General features: G+C 45.0%; 1 protein-coding gene across 4 annotated transcripts in view; it reads left to right on the top strand.

Annotated features, from left to right (window-relative positions):
* The window catches only part of LOC121280146 (copine-9-like), a 409,662-nt gene that overhangs the window by 302,831 nt on the left and 89,029 nt on the right, over positions 1-17,802 (top strand). For all 4 annotated transcript variants that reach the window (XM_041191835.1, XM_041191836.1, XM_041191834.1 and 1 more), the window contains one exon: positions 12,089-12,192. In XM_041191835.1, coding sequence (XP_041047769.1) covers positions 12,089-12,192 — 104 coding nt within the window. The remainder of the gene's footprint in view (positions 1-12,088; positions 12,193-17,802) is intronic.

Genomic DNA, 17,802 nt, shown 5'->3' with positions numbered 1-17,802 from the left:
GAAAACACAGGGTGCATTTATCCCTGAAAATACATTCATGTTGGAGATTGTACATGTTGCTCTTCTACCATCAGCAAGACTGCAGAATGCAAAAGGCCCAACCAACCTGGTTGCGATGTAGTCCCATGTTTCCATGGGCTTCATGAACTACCACTGGGTCCAATGGCTTCACCTTCAGTTAGTGTCAGTCAGGCCCTCATAACCATATTGGAGCCCAACCTGTATGTTTGCAGTTTCTGACAGATGTTCCTCTCGCCTGCTCAGAATCGCAGGTTAAAATTAGGACCCTCATTTAAAGTGTGTGATATTGCTGATTTTCTCTGGATGTGCAGTTAAAATCACCCATATAGGGTGGAATTTTCCGTGCCCACTGGGATAGGGTATGCTTGGCGGCGTGAGCAGACAATATGGTGAGAAGGGCAGAAATCGGTTTCATGACTTTGTGAAACCAGTTTGCGATTGTCCGTCAATGGCCGGCCGCCTTTCCCGCCATCAGATGTCAGGAACTTCGTTGTAATACATCAGCAAATTATTATAAAGCCATCCCTCCCCCCGACGCTGGACCATCCGCCCTTGTCAGCAGGAAAACATGCCGGTGCAGAACACATCTTGACAAGTACGACGTGCAGAAGTCGGTACTCGACGCAAGGGCCTTGCTCACGGACATCCGAGCAGCAGAAGATGCTGGAGCCCGACGGCAATGGCACATTGGAGGAAGGTCCGTGGCACGCTGGGTGGATTCTCATGGACGTGGCTCCACCACGAAGCAGCTCACGGAAGTTGGAAATTCACTGTTAAGGGTCTGCTCGCAACGGATGATGGTTGAGGGGGTGGAGAGGAAGGCCCAGGAAGGTCTAGGATCGAGTGGGAACGGAAGAGGTGTCAGGAGTGGATGAGATTGGGAGAGAGGAAAGAAGGTGTCAGGGTGGGGAGGTTGGGAGGGTAGGGAGTACATTGGAGGAGGGGGTAACAGGGGAGAAGATAGCAACTAGGGAGGTAGGTGTAAGGGGTGGGTGGAAGGTTTAAGGGAATGAGTTCAGTGGGGGGAAGGAATGTGGAGAGGGAAGGCAGTCCAGGGGGGAGGAAGGAGTGCGGAGAGGGGAGGAAGTGTGGGTGGAGGAAGAAGTGAGGGTAGAGGAAGGAATCAGGAAGGTGGAAGGAGTAAGTGGAGGGGGTGGGGGAAGTCCGGTGGGAGGGGAAGGTGTTCTGGGGGGTGGTGGGGGGGTGTTCTGGAGGGAGGGGGAATGTCCAAGTGAACTTGCAAGGGAAGCTTCTGATGAGTCAATGACTGCCTCCTGGTGAGCGAATTGTGGGTGGGCCTGGTGCAAGGGTAAAGTGAGAATGACTGAGGGCAGAGTGAGGCGGTAGGGTGGGAGGGTGAGGGTTTGATGGTATCAGTAGAAGGGACGGTGAGAGTGGGGACTCGGAGGCAGACATGAACCCTGGGGGTGGGAAGGAGGTGGTCAGAAAGGTGAATGTGAATGGGGGTGGGTTTTTTGGGAAGGGAGAGAATGAACACATTCACCTAGACATGCCCAGAAGAAAGGGATTGTGGCTGGTGTCACAGAGGGGGAAGTGGAAGGTGATGCCACGGGGATCAACAGTGATGGGCAAAAGGAAATAGATGACTGGGGGAGGGGAAAGGACATGGGAGAAATGACATACTGTATCACCACCGTGCTGCCTAAATCGAAAATGAAACAAGAGTCGTGGTGGGCAAGATCAGGTGCTACATGGGAGTGTGCTGAGTGGGTGGGCAGAGATGCAGGTCAGCTCAGATGGACAACCGAAAGTGAACCCCAGCAGGCAGCATTCAAAATACTCAGGACATTCTTGAAGAGAGTGTGATACATGAAGGATCCACATGCGTGGGAGTATGCTTGCACAAGGCTCTGAAAGGCCCTGCCATACACACATTGTCCCTCCAGGATCCCTTGTTGGCCAGCTGCTCCCTCTGTGGTGACAGAGGATGAGGTCGAGGGGCATACAGGCAAAGGGGACACAGAGGGCAAGCACAGCCTCTGATATTACTAAGTGGATGACCCAGAGGTGTCCAGCTGCCGCTCTGCCTCCCTTCGGGTGCCCAGGGACCCCAACCTGACTCCTTGAGGGGAAGGAGCACATGGAGGGATGTTGAGATGCCCCGTTTCCCTCTTGCGTTGCCACTGCAGGAACTCACCCATGGCTCCCATTATGGAGGGCAGGACTGCACACATCTCTGTTCTGCTAGACCAGGGTCTCCATGGCATCCATCATCCTTCCCATGGAGACCTCCATACGCACAAATGTGGGCACTCCTTCATTAGAGAGCAGGCAGATGCACTCCTCTGACTCGCCATCCACTCTGTTCAGGGCTTCCAACAGCTCTGCGTGATGTTTCCTCGCCTTCTGCTGACTCTTCAGGATGAGTTGGAAGGCCAAAATATAGAAGTTTGTCATCTGACTTGGACCTCACAGATGCCTCTTCCACAGCAGTCCTCCGAGTGCTAGGGAGCTCAGCCACACCTGACTCCTGCTGCTGCGGACATGTGTCCACGCGATCACCAGCAGTTTGTGAACCCGAGCCTGCTCTAGATCTAGGTCCCACCAAGGTGTGTGTCTCTGCGCTGGTGGAGGGTGCGGGTAAGCGCTGTGATGGGTCTTCCAGGCTGCTTATTTCCAGCTCTTCAATGGAGGAGGCGTTCTCTTGGTTGGAGGTGAGGACCTGGATGGAGCTGAGGGACTGGCTGGCTGAGGGTGTCGGTCGCTTAGCAGAGTTCCCTGTGAACTAAAGTAGAGATAATTAGTGCATGGCAGTAGAGTCAAAAGCCAGAGAGAGAACACTCACATTTGCGTTGAAAGAGGGATGATGTGGTGCAGGATCCTCACGAGGGTGTTTGCTGCCGACCTCACCGTCACCATAGTCAGGGTCGACATCCTCACTAGTCAGCGCAATGGCACACTCCTTAAAGTCAATGAGGAGCCTAATGTGGGCCACTCCACCCCCAAGTCTGGGACCTCTCCCTGCTGATGTGAGCAGGTTTCTCCTGCATGAAAACAGATGGAGAGAGTGTGAGCAGGACACATTGCCCTGCATGGAATGTTGTGTGGTGACCAACGCCATGGACAGGATTGAGTATATGAGTTCAAGAGGATATGAGCCTGATGGAGGTGTGAGGGTGTGTGTGAGAGTCAGTGGTGTTGTCCCTTGAGGTGTGAGATCCCTGTGGATGTGTGATGGGTTTGTGAGCGTGTGAGTTGAGAGTGATGAAAAGAGTGACTTACCCTGGCGGAGCAGAAGAGACCATTCATCCTGTTGCGGCACTCAGTGGCTGTCCTCTTTTGCAGGGCATTGGTGCTGACCACCGCTGCCACCAGCTCCCATGCTGGATTGGTGATGGTGCTGCCCATCCTGCGGCTAGAGCAGTAGGTGTGGGGGCAGGGGTGGGGGGGGGTGGTGGGGGGGGTGGGTGGGGGGGGGGGGTGGGGGTGGAGTTGTAGGGACATCACGGCAGGCCTCCACAGCATCCAAAAGGAGCTCGAAGGACGTGTCACTAAACCTGGGGGCTGGGCCATCCTGCCTTCTGTGCAGCAGTCATGGACTGAAAGCGCTGAGAGGTTTGCGCACGGCTGCACTTCAAATGTGATGCCCGGCATGATGAAGTGGCGATGTGATGGTGGACAGGCGAATGAGAGCCTGCCCTGCCATCGAAATGATGTGTTTCCTGGGAATGCATAAATAATATGGCAGGATTGGAACGATAAAGCGTGAAAACCTGCCATTGAGTCGTTTTACCCGACTGCTACCACACTTGGTGCAAATCTGGGCCAATTCAGCTCATGGTCTCTGCCGCAGTAGTTACAGGTTCTAATAATCCTTTGTGTGGGAATAAAATTTTTCCAACTTCCACCTTCATTCTTCGAGTGATAATCCTGAGTCAAAGTAACTGATTTGACAACCAATGGAAGCTATCTTTTCACTACTTGGCCTCTTAAATCCTTTCAGAATTAAAAAAAAAGAATTTGATTAGATTTGCACATTAGTCACCTCTGCTCCAGTAGAAAACTGAAAGCACTTCTAGAGCTTTTCTTAATGGCTACAACCTCTCTAATAATTACATACAACACATTGTTTAGAAATTAACTGATTAACATGACACTAGCTTGATATGTGGAGAAATATCATGCCTAGCTGAACATTTTTTATGAGTTATTCTACATTCTATGGCTAGTTTTTTTAGAAGAGAGAAAAATTAATCTCAAAGATGCAGCCTTTCCATACATCATTGATTCCAGTTTATCTTCCAATGCATAATAATCCAATTATCACTTCTTTTTGTTTACTTCACACAGTAGTCCTGTCCTTCACTTGGATTTGAAGAAAATTCATTTTACCTTATAACATGTTGTTGGGAGGTTTATTTCCAGTTTAACACATCAAACCAGAAGGGAGCATTTGATAGGTTTTCGGAACCTATAGCTCTGTACGTTATTTGGATTTGTTTTTGCAGGAAGTATTTTGCATGGAACTATCACCATATTCTGAGAAAGAACACTTATTAAAATGCTGTGGGCTCTGGCACCATGGAAAGGTGATGCAACCCTTACACTGGCACGCCTAATGACAACAATCACAACAGAAACCAGAAAGCATTATATTCTTTTAAATGCTCTTTCCAAGGATCTTCATACAAATCTATTTCTCACCCTCTTATATTGATCCTGACTTTGATCTCTTACTGCCTCTGTCTTTAGTAGGTATGTTATGCTTCAGTTACACAGGGAATTGGTGAGACCACGGGCAAAAATTTTAACCCGGCGGGCGGGCACACGCCCGACCCACTCCAGCGTAAAACAACGCGCGTTGACATCAGGCGAGCATCCCCGACGTCAACGCGCAATCGTGCAATATCTCATTTGGCGGGCGGGCGCAGGAATCGGCAGCGTGCCTGCCCACAATTAAAAGGCCTGTTACGGCCGCTAAAGTCTCAGTTGACTGACATTTTCCGCTGCCCGTCCAAACTTACTATTGGCGGGCAGACGAAAAGGCCAAGTGGCCCTGGCACTTTTTAGGAAACCTCATTCATGGTTTCCTAAAGCAAATAAAGATAAAATAAAATAATTATTTAATTGGCCCGCCAGCGTGAAATCGCCTTCCGGCCTCGAACACGGACAGCGGTCGGCTTCCTGACCACCCCCTCCCGCCCACACCTGACAAGCGTGAAATTCTGCCTCACATCTGGAATATTGTGTGCAGTTTTGGTCTCCTTGTTCAAGGAAGGATGTAAATGTGCTGGAGGCAGTTCAGAGGAGGTTCACTAGATTGATACCTGGAATGAGGACAGACTGGGCCTGTTTCTATTGGAGTTCAGAAGAGTGAGGGGTGACTTGATTGAAGTATACAAGGTCCTGAACAGTCTCGACAAGGTGGATGTAGGAAGGATGTTTCCTCTTGTGGGTGAGTCCAGAGCTAGGGGGGCACTGTTTTAAAATTAGGGATTGCCCTTTTAGGACAGAGATGAGGAGAAATCTTTTCTCTCAGAGGGTTGTGCAACTTTGGAACTCTCTGCGTCATGAGGCAGTGGAGGCGGAGTCATTGAATGTTTTTAAGGCGGAGGTAGGTAGATTCTTGTTAGGCAAAGGAATCAAAGGGTATCAGGGGCAGATGGGAATGTGGAATTTGAAACACAAGCAGATCAGCCATGATCTTATTTAATGGCGGAGCAGGCTCAATGGGCCGAAAGGCCTACTCCTGCTCCTATTTCTTATGTTCTTGTGTTTAGAATTATCATGGAATTATATAGTAGAAGGCCATTGTGCCCATGCTCTTTTTAAGACTTATCTATTCAGCCATGTTGCCTTACACTTTCCTTACACACATTTTTTTTATTATAAAATCTTTTCTATCCACTTTCCTTTCCAAAATTTTATGGATTATTTTTCCATCACTGTTAGTGCATTCCATAAGCTGGCAATCCTCTCAGTAAACAAATGCTCAGCTAACCTCTCCCCTTATTTCCTTGGGTGATAACTTGAAATATATGCCCTCAACTCACTGACTGATGGAAATCATTTTTTTCTACAGCCTCTCATCTCTGGTATTACCTCAGTGAAGATTTTATGTCTCTTTTTTGTGACGTTGACATCCTTCCTTAGCTAGATACAAGCTGTAGCCTGGCCAATGATTTATGGAGGTTTGGCATTATCTCTTTGCCTTTGTAGTTCATGCACCTATTCTTAAAATCTAAGACCCTATCTATTTTTTAACAGCTTTATCAATTTAACTTCCTATGTTTAAAATTTGTGTATCTGACCCTTGTAAATCTCTCAAATTTACAACTCCTTGGGCCTGATTTTTACTCTGTGCAATGTCACAATCCCCATCAGGAAATTGCTTTGCACTGCCACCATGGTTGGTGTACTCTTGGCGTGGTTCTTGGCTGCTGGTATTCAAGACCTATCTTCCCTAGACAGACTGTATCTTACTCTGGTACTTGCTTTAAACTTGCTTGATGGCAATAAGACAGGTTACAGAGTAGGCATGGCTCTTCTGGGTACAGAGTGTTCCAACCTCTCTCTCAAGAGTCTAGCACATGACTGACAGATGTCACTGATACCTCATCCTCTACATCACTCATTAGCGTATCTTTTCTATTAACCTATTACACTAGAACCAAAATAACCAAATTTACCGAATAACCCCCAAATGAAGAAATTACCAACTAGATTTCACTTTCTAATTTTTACTTTCACACAAATCAGAACCAACGTAGTGGACACAACAAAGATACGTCTTATACAACCACAAGCATTCCCATTCAGTATGCAGGCATTATGTAGCTACACAGTTCCACAATATGCTGTTCTTTATTTAAGCTGGGTGGGTCAGGAGTCCTATCTGACAACAGCTTTCACCTCCTAGTTTCACCGGTAAGATTATCATCAGCGAGGCACACTTCTGTGAACCCCCTCTTGCTTGGGTCACAACAGTCCTGATGTCGTAGCTTTCAAGAATTCCCTTTCAGCCAACCAACCAATAACACCCTGGTTCATAGTTTGTCTGCTTCTGGTAAAACACCAGCTCTTCACTGTCTCCAAGCCATTCACACAGCCTTCCAGGTATTAGACCTCATTAGCCAGCTTGCATAGTGCCTTCCAGGGACCCCTGCCTCCTTTTCTGCCAAACCAAAAAACTGACCACTTCCTGAAAGATATCTACTTCTTCTCACAAGACTCATGTGTGTTCTTCTTTCTGTCCCTGTCTGCTTTCTCTTTGTGTCTGAATTAGTGTGCTGAGCACCTTCAGCCTCCAACTCTCTGTCTTGCGACTTTCTTCCTTTGCAGCACTCTCTTGTCTGCAGCTCTCCTTTTTGTCTGACAGCCCCACACGGCTTTTGTATACTTCCTTCCTGTTGGTACTACTTCCAGTCAAGGGTGCCAGGTCACCTGAAATAATATTTCTTATTATCTAAGAAAATTACAATTGATCCCTTTATAATTGATACAAGCTCTTAAAAGTCCTTTTCAAACATTCTTTAAACTGATTAAGGATTCCACAGGCATTTCTTTTTAAATTACAATGCTTCCTTACTGTAATGATTCCAGATCAAATGGCTCCATGGACATTTTAAAGAAATTACAATTTTTCCTTACTGTGTTGCTTCCAGGTCAAAGGTTATCACAGCCAGTGGATGGGTTTTGAGTGAGCTTAAAAATTGCCATTAACATTTTATCATTTATTGTACATTTCCTCTCTTTATTATGCCTCAAAGTATGTACCACCTGAATTTTCTCTGTACTAAATTTCATCCAGCATTTATTTTCCCTATCTGCAAAACTATCCCCGTCCTCCTGAAGATAAAATCAATCCTGTTCATAATGAACCATGCTCCCTATTTAGTGGCATCTGCAAATTGTGACATTGTGCCCTATAGCACCAAACCTCTGTTAAAGCACAGCTGTTTGAATCCCTGCAGGTGAAAAGTAATTATTACCCATTCATTTCTGCTTTTTGTCCTTTAGCTAATTTCTATGCATATTGTTACATTTCCCTTAATACCATACAATTCTCAACGAGCTACCTATGCAGCACATTATCAAACACCTTTTGATAAGTATGTTCCATTTTTTTCATCAAAGAAGCCTAAAGCCTAAAGCTTTCAAACCAGGGAAAGAGTCGGGCCAATTAGGGACCATAAGAGGTAATCTCTGTGTGAACCCAGAAGATGTGGGTACAGTCCTCAACAAATAATTTACATTGGTCTTCACAATGGGAAAGGATGATGCAGGTATAGACATCAGGGTGGAGGATTGTGAAATATTAAAGGAACTCAACATGGAGAGAGAGGTGGTACTAGCGGGTTTAGTGGCCTTAAAAGTGGATAAATCCCAGATGAGATGTATCCCAGGCTGTTGAGGGAAGCAAGGGAAGAGATATTAGGGGGCTTGGCAGTAATTTTCAAATCCTCTGTGACCACAGGTGAGGTGCCAGAGGACTGGAGGATTGCTAACATTGTCCCATTATTAAAAAAAGGGGGGAAGGATAGACCAGGAAATTACAGGCCAGTCAGTCTAACCTTAGTGGAGGTGAAGTTACTAGAAAGAATTCTGACGGACAGAATATATCTGCATTTGGAGAGACATGGATTAATCAGGGATATTCAGCACAGATTTGTTAAGGGAAGGTCGTGTTTGTCAAATTTGATCAAATTTTTCGAGGAGATAACCAGGAATGTTGATGAGAGTAATGCATTTATGTAGTCTACATAGACTTAGCAATGTTTTTGGTAAGGCCCCTCATGGCAGACTAGTCAAGAAAGTAAGAGCCCAAGGGATCCAAGGGCACATTGGATCCAAAATTGGCTGAGAGGCAGGAAGCAGAGGGTGATGGTAGAGGGACTGTGACTGGAAGTCTGTTTCCAATGGGCTTCTGCAGAGCTTGATGCTGGCACCTTTGCTGTTTGTGAAGTACATAAATGATTTGGACCTAAATGTAGGGTGTATGTTCAAGAGGTTCGCGGATGACACGAAAATTGGTAGGGTGGTAGATAGTGAGGAGGTTAGCCATAAACTGCAAGAGGATATCAATGGACTGGTCAGGTGGGCAGAGCAGTGGCAAATGGAATTCAACATGGAAAAGTGTGAGGTAATACGCTTGGGGAGGGCTAACAAGGCAAGGAAGTACACTATGAATGGTAGGGCCCTGGAAAGTACTGAGGATCAGAGGGACCTTGGTGTACATATCTGCAGATCCCTGAAGGTAGCAGGGTAGGTAGATAAGGTGGTTAAGAAGGCATATGGGATACTTGCCTTTATTAGCCGAGGTGTGGAATACAAGAGCAGGGAGGTTATGCTGGAACTATATGAAACAATCGTTAGGCCACAACTGGAGTACTGAACATAGTTCTGGTCATCACTTTATAGGAAGGATGTGATTGTATTGGAGAGAGTGCAGAGGAGATTTACCAGGATGCTGCCTAGGCTGGAGGGGCTGAGCTATGAGGAAAGGTTGGACAGGCTGAGGTTGTTTTCCTTAGAGCAGCGAAGGTTGAGAGGGGACAGGATAGAGGTGTAGAAGGCTATGAGGGGCATAGATAAGGTTGTTAGGAAGTCACTTTTTCCATTAGTAGAGGGGTCAGTAACCAGAGGGCATAGATGTAAGGTAAGAGGTAGAAAGCTAAGAGGGGAGTTGAGGATGGTGGGTGTCTAGAACTCACTGCCTGAAAGGGTGCTTGAGTCAGAAACTATTGTAACATGTAAGAAGCAGTTAGATATTCACTTGCATTGCCATAGACTCCAGGGGCAGCATTTTCCGGTGGGCGAGCGGGGGTGGGGCCTGCTCACCGATGCGTAAAATGACATGGGGTGACATCGGGTGTGCGTTCCGACGTCACCCTGCGTCATTTAGATTTTCAGTTCAGCTGCGTGCCCGCCGACCTGTCAATGGCCTATTAAGGCCATTAAAAAAAGTAATTAAAATGATTAATGGACCTGCCGGTCCAACCTGAAGGTTGGCGGGCAGGTGAAGAGCCCAGGCGGCCTTCCGAGATAGCATGAACCCTCATCCACGGGGTGGGGGATGAGGTTTCGTGAGGGATTTAAAATGTTCGGAAAATTTTTAAATAAAAGTAATGGACATGTCCCAGACACTGTCACTTGAGGGGACATGTCAGGAAATTTTTTCTTACTTTTAGTAAATTTTTTAAAGTTCAACCGATCTCCCTGAGGCAGCACTTTGCCTCAGGGAGATCTGTGTGCTCCTCCGTTCGCACGCACAAAAGAGTGCACAGACCTGCTCAGGGAATCCCCCCACCCTACACGCACAGGGAGCGCACTGCGCTTCCGAGCAGACGTCATGCTAGGCGGGCCTTAATTGGCCTGCCCATATAAAATGGCGGGAACCTGCCCGCTCGTGCCCGCTCCCACACAAGCCCCCCAATGGGGGGATAATGCTGCCCTAGGCCTATGGGCCAAGCATTGGAAAATGGGATTAATGTAATCAGAGATTTGCTGACCGGCACGGACACGATGGGCTGAATGGCTTCCTTCTGTGCTGTAAACGCCATTGAGTTTATGAGTCTTTCCAGATACAACTAGCTGTCCTGAATTAACCCATCTTCTTAATTGTTTATTTGCATTCACAGTTAGCATTGGTGCAAAGCTGAACTAACTGTTTTAAAATCAGTGTTGGGGTGTAAACCAGATGTGAAAGTTCAAACTGACATCAAATATGGAATTAGATTTCATTCTCAAGGGAATCTCACATCACTTCGTATCACTGTGAGATTGGGTCATGGTGACATGCTTCAGATGGTCTGTGTCCTATAACTGCATTGTCTTTTGCTGCTGCTTGTAGCTAGTCCTGTCATGGTATGCCACACCCATCTGTCTTGCACCATCCTCACCCATCCACTGTAGCTCGTCTGAAACCACTCTGTGACATCCGTCATCCAACCACACCTAGGTTGACCCCTCTTTCTGCTACCCTCCACTTTGCCCTCCAGAGGAGATCTCTGTAGCTTTCCAGCTCTGATCAATTGGCTGAAATACTGACATTTTCTATTCTGGATGTCACTTTTTAGAGTTCTTTTTGCTCTTGCAATTCCAAGTACCTCTTCATTTGTCTTACGGTCTTTATTCACTGTTACTGGGTCAAAATCCTGGAACTCCCTTCCTAACAGCACCGTACACCACATGGATTGCAGTGTTTAAAAAGGCAGCTCACCACCATTTTCTCAAGGGCACTTAGGGATGGGCAGTAAATGCTGGACTAGCCAGCAATGCCTCTGTCCTGTGAAAGAATAGAAAAAATAAGAAATTTTTAGCATATGTCCTTGCATCCACATTTCAAAGGTTTTGATTTTCTTCCACAGGTCTGTACTCATTGTCCAGCTTCCTGAGGTTTACAGGAAAGTGGATAGAATGTAGCATCTTATGCATTTTTTCCTTGTTACAAACTTGAGTTTTCTTGTTGTGAACATATTATTCATCTTCATAAAATTACTTCTGACTATCTCTATCCTTCTTCACACTTCTGCATCATATTTGCCATGTTCTGTTATCATTTGTCCTAAATAGACAAACACATCTATTTGTTCCAGTGTGAAACCATCCACTTCATTGCATTATCAGTGAGAAGAAACCTGATTTGTACAGAGTTGCTGTCTGCTTAATTTTGCTTTGTTTTCTCTCACTTCCATATTCATTTAATTTATCTTTTTCTTCCCTTTCATTTCCCAAGCCAAACCTGGGATGATGCAAAACCTATATGTTGCAACAGAATGGCGACCAAGATCTTTAGCAGCCATTTCAGTATGTCATTTGTGGTATTGACATTGTAGACTGTAAAGATTGCTAAATGAACGTCCGTCTTCTTTTGAACTTGGTTGCTAAAGAATGAAGGGTGCACACTGGAAGATTAAGAATTTTTTAAGGCAAAACTAGATAATTACATGAAGGAGAAATCAATAGAAGGTTATGTTGATAGTTAGATGGAAGGAGATGTGTGTGGCACATAAAAGAACTCACAGACCTGTTGGTCTGAATGGCCTGTTTTTGTGCTTTAAATACTATGTAAACCATTTTTAATAAGAAATCTTGTGCTTTACAGGACATTGCAACCATGCAGCTCTGCGCTAATAAGCTGGACAAAAAAGATTTCTTTGGGAAATCAGATCCATTTTTGGTCTTTTATCGGAGCAATGAAGATGGAACGTAAGTAATTTTATATAACTGGTTAATTATTTCTTCTACATAAAATGGACAGTTGAAAAAGTTTATCCAGGTATAATTTTGAGTGAATTTGGGAGGTTTCCCCCCTATCCTGTTATTCTCTCATGCTTTCCTTCAGATACCAGCTTCTTTCTGGCGTTGCTCCATGTGTGCTTTTCACCCTCTAGTACTTTTCCCAAGTGACCATTCTTAAGGTACAAGAATAGACACCTATTAGACTGTTGAGCTTATCAAAGCCAAGCACATTGCTGTCTTCAGCCGAACACCTCCAGTAGGGTCCCTGGATAGGGATCAAGAGGATGAAGCCTGGCTGATTCCAACCCTGTAATGCCTGTACTGCCTTCCCGACTGAGATAAGCTAACTCAAAATTAATCATGGTTGACCCTGGGACCTTTCTGATCTGTATGACTCAGCTATTCAATGGATAAACTCAGTGAGCCATTCGAATAGCCTTTCTGGGGTAAATATTGGGTACACCATTTAACAATATGGCCAGAAATCTCACAAGGTTTCCACGGGAGGCGAAAGTGTGATATGGGGATTTCTGTTGGCCACTGGTGCCCTGCAATTGACCCCGTCCAATTAATCCCACTCCGTACTCTTTCCCCATAGCCCTGAAATAGGCCTTCAGGCAATTATCGAATTATCTGCTGAATGTTACAATTAAGTCTACTTCCATCACCTTTTCAGGCAGTACATCTTAAATCACAACAACTGCACGCAGTGTGGTGCATTTGTGTGTACTGGAAGCTACATATATTAATACACAGGACCCTGTTCTTTGCTAACAGAAAGAACATAGACACACATTGCCATGGGGAATGAACCAGTGAATGGCTGTCACTTATTTTGTTTAGCTGAAACAGACACAATGTCTTGACCAATCAGAGTCAAGCTGCCTGGTTTAAATTTCAAACAATGCTTGGCAGTTAATTTGTTAGTCACCATCAACTGGTGCATATTCCATGGCAACACCTGTACCAATCAGACTCCACTTGCCAAGCAATCAGCACTCTCTCCTCATATAGTATAGATTTGTTTCCCCTAAAAAGTTTCAACAAAAAGTCCCTTTCTTTCAGCAATACAACTGCTGTGTAAAAAAACTGGTACCTGGACAGCAATTGAATCAATGGAATGAATATCAGGCAGGTACTGTGAAGAACATGAAATCCTCTTCACCAAATTAATGCCCAGGCAGCAAGGATGAAAATCTATTTTTCTATGTCTTCTACCTTTTCTGTTTCTGACAGTAACAAAGATGAGGAATTTGGTGTCAAAGTGCAGAAGATAATCACCACCAATATATATAACCAGCAAGTTTCTAGCGATTGGTCTCAAACACATATTTTTTCTTTTCTCCCTCTTGGCTTTCTTTATTTCTCAGTATTAAAGGTATGAATTGGGGAATGCTGTCAGTGTGCACCATACAATCCCTATTATAAATTATACCAGTGTTTTCCTTATGTTTAAAAGGACATAACATAAATGTGATGCTGTAAGTTAGTTATAATTTGTGCCTTTCTCCTGATGAGATGTTTATATAAACCAAGCAGCTGGGATTCACATGAAATTATGGGGCTGAATTTCACTGTGTTTGTGTCTTTTTCTTTCCTTTCCACAATGTTTTCTCTCAAGTTTACTATACTGTTTGTATCACGTGTTCAGTTTTGATATCACCATTTCCATAAATCTCTACTTATCAATGTTACTGTCACTGTGTTTCTAAATCTCTCTCTCTCTCAGGTATGCCCTCACTGTCAGCATTACTATCACAGTGTTTAAATCCTGCCCAGTTTACCCTGTATTTCTGTCTCTTGGATATACTATCACTATGCTATATCTCTCAGATTTGCTATTAGATCTCAAGCTTACTATCACTATATTGAAAATCTTTCTCAGTTTTACTTTGACACACACTATCTCTCTCTCCCTCACTCACATTTACTATTACTGAGGGGATGTTGATGTACTGCCTATTTGTAGCAACATCATAAATGGATTAGAAATTTAGCTTAGTGGTGCCTGGTTTTTCGATGCTACAGGTGCTGTTATGTGTCCAAAATGATGTCTGCGCCAGAGGTGCACAATTTTGGTGCACGCCACACCACACATCATTTTGGTAAGGTGCAAACAAGGGGGACCATTTATCCACATCAGAAGGAGGCATTAGGCCCTTAAGAAATGCAAATATCAGGCCCAACATATCTGCCTCTCTTTCTTGAGCAATTTCGGCTTGTGCTTGAGGCAGCCAGCACATTGCTGAATGCTTCGAGAAAACCAGCATTAAGCAGCGCCAAATGAAAAAGAAGTTAGTGCTCAACTCCGACATCACTCCCAATTCCAACCTCCAGGCATCCCCAATCTCATCCCAGCCGTACACCAACCTCCTAGCACCAAAACCTTTCAACGCCCCGCCACCCCATCCCCCCTCATCCAATCCCCTCCCCACCGATCACACTCTGAGGACCAGCCAACAATCCTACGGAGGGTGCAACGTTCTTTACTGGCCTCCTCAATTGCATTCTGAGGACTATTCCTTCTCCAGTCCCCCATACCAATCACTTACCCAAACATTCTACCTGATAATGCAGCGTGAAGCCTAAATATCCCAGGCTCCTTGAACTTCCCCATTTGAGTGCAGGCCGTTGGCATTCTGCATCCGAACACAAGCCACAATAAATAGGAGCAGAAGTAGACCATATGCCCATTGTGCCTGCTGTGCCATTCAATGCAATTATGGCTGATCTTGGGCTTCAACTCCATTTTCCCCATATCCTTTAATTTCTTGAGAGACCAAAAATCTGTCTATCCAATCCAAAGATTAACAACCCTTTGAGTGAAGAAATTTCTCCTCATCTCAGTCCTAAATGATCAGCCTCTTATCCTGAGATTGCATCCAAAAATGGATGTTGCCAAAATTGAATAGGATTACATAGGATATACGGCATAGAAACAGGCCATTCAGCCCAACCAGTCCATGCAAGTGCTTATTCTCCACTCCATGTTCCCCCCATCCGTCTTCATCTAACTAAATAATCATAACTCCCTATTCCCTTCTCCCTCAGATGCTTATCTAGCTTCCTCTTAAATGTATCTATTCACTTAAACCCCTGCAGTAACAAGTTCCACATTCTTACCGCTCTATGACCTGGATTTTCGCTCCCGAGGTGGGTGTACAGGATTGGGGAATTTTGTGGCTCACTGCACCTGCCTCAGGAAAATGTGTCCCCAATGGGGAGGGGGCAGGTGTGAGCTGGAGCTGGACCTGCCACCCCCAGATGTAGATTGGAGGTAGCCACAGGGGCTGCTGAGTGCTGATGCTGGCTGGTTAAAAGTCTCACCTCAGTTCTCTGGGACTTTGTCCCAGCTGTTTTGTTAAATATTGAGCTCTCTAGCCTATGTCAACTTAATGCCACCTCATGACTGCCCACTCATCCACATGACCCCTTATGGCCCCATGCCAACTTAGTGCCACCTCATGAACCCCCTCCCATCACCATGGCCCCTTATAGCCCTATGCCAACTCACCCAGTATCCGCTTTGGCAGACCTCAGGAGTTATTCTAAGATGAAATAAAGTAAAGTTCTAATTATCTATTACAGACTTAACTATATAAAAAAGTCCTCATTCATAAAAGCCCATTCAACATTTAAATCCCCTCAAATACTTAGTCTCTTATACAAACAAACATTTGTATTCATAACACCACATCAGAGACAGCTCATCCTTTAATCCTCTTGGAGCTGTCAATCAAACTGAATTTACAGCCCCTACTGCGATAATGACAGGTTGTGGAAGTAGTCAAGCAGTAATAATGCTATAATGATCACACTTAGGGTTATGTCAACAAACATCTATTGAAACTATAAGCGCAGCTTTTGTTTCAACTCTCAGACACTGGCAAGCATTTTTTTCAAAGTTTAAAGGGCTGGCCATTTAAGTAACTCAAAGTTCTAAAGCCCATATGTGTCCTTTACAAGTATTTACATATACTCTAAAAAATCATGAGCAGAATTTTTCCCTCATTGGGCAGGTGCATGCCCGACCCGAATGAGAATAAAATAGTGCATGATGACGTCAGGCGAGTGTCCCGACATCATCTCGCACACTCGTGACAGCACACCCACCAACAATTAAGCAGCCTATTGGCCCTTAATCAATTAAGGAAACCGAATTTTTCGCTGTCCATCCAACTGTTTGGTGGCAGGTGGGCAAATAGGCCAAGCGGCCTTTGCATTTCTGTCAAAACCTCATCCACAGGCAGGATGAGGTTTCGACCGGTGATTAGAAAAAATAAAAACTTTAACTCATATTTAACATGTCCCTGCTCATGTGACAGAGTCACGTGAGGGGACATGTTTTGCTTATTTTTTTTAATCTTTATTTTTATTGTTCAAAATCTTCAGCTCCCTGAGGCCGCCTGTTATTTAGCCAGCCAGTGTGAAATTGATGTTTGGGCCCGATCGCTGGCGGCGGTCAGCTTCGTGACCGCTCCCAGGCCCGCCCGCCACACCATCCAACAAGGTCAACATCCAGCCCCACAACTCACACGCTGTGTGATACAGCCCTCGCTCCAGTGATAATAGGGTCTATTTGAACTCAGCAATGAATTCAAATGGCCCTGCGGAGTTCAGATTTCCCACCCCCATTCCCCTACTGGCGACGGTAGAATCTGTCGGAAACAGGGGCTGGGACTTATGGATCTGGAAGTTTTTTGATAAGGCACAAAGTCTCCACGACAAGGCCCAAAAATCCCGGCCTTTGAGTAAAGAAGTTTCTTCGGAATCCCGTACTGGATTTCTTGGCGACTATCTTATCTTGATGGCCTCTAGTTATGCTCTTCCCCACAAGATGAAACATTCTCTCGTATGTATTCTAGCAAAACCATGCATCGTTTTAAATACCTCTATTATGTCATCCAGCCTTCTTTTTTCAAGAAATAAAGAGATCAAGCCTAGCAATGCCTAGCAATGCTTTCCTGATATTCTCACGCATTTCTGGTAGCATCCTTATAAATCTTCACTGCAGCCTCTCAATTACCTATCCATCCATTTTATAATAATGTGACCACAACTGCACAGAGTGACGGTAAACCCATCTTTATTCGAGTATGTCCAAGCCATAAAGTGACTTCATAATCTTCTGTGAGTCCTCTCAGGACTGAAGAGTCTGATACCAGATTAGCAAGGATGTCCATAGTACTCAGTTTCGACTACCTCCCCACAATTTGGGTGTCACAGTACTCTAACTGTGATCTAGCCAGGTTTAGCAGAACTTTCCTAATTTTCAATTCTATCCCCCAAGAAATAAAGCCTTGTTCTTGATTTGCTTTATTACTGTCTCACTAACCTGTGGTGCAACTTGTAGTGATTGCTGAATTTGTACTCCGAGATCCCTTTGTTCCTCTATGCCATCTAGACTTGAACCTTCCAAGTGATAAGTGACCTTCCTATTCCTCTTACCACCTGACATGTATTTGTGTTGAACTTCATTTGAAAACGATTTGCCTAATCTTCAAGTTTATTAATGTCCTCTAGACATTTGTTGCATTCCTCCTCAGTTTCGACTACCTCCCCACAATTTGGGTGTCA

The sequence above is a fragment of the Carcharodon carcharias genome, chromosome 7 (assembly GCF_017639515.1).
Source record: "Carcharodon carcharias isolate sCarCar2 chromosome 7, sCarCar2.pri, whole genome shotgun sequence".
In the NCBI taxonomy this organism is placed as follows: domain Eukaryota; kingdom Metazoa; phylum Chordata; class Chondrichthyes; order Lamniformes; family Lamnidae; genus Carcharodon; species Carcharodon carcharias.
Note: the sequence above shows the minus strand (reverse complement) of the source record. Positions and strands in the feature narration are given on the sequence as shown.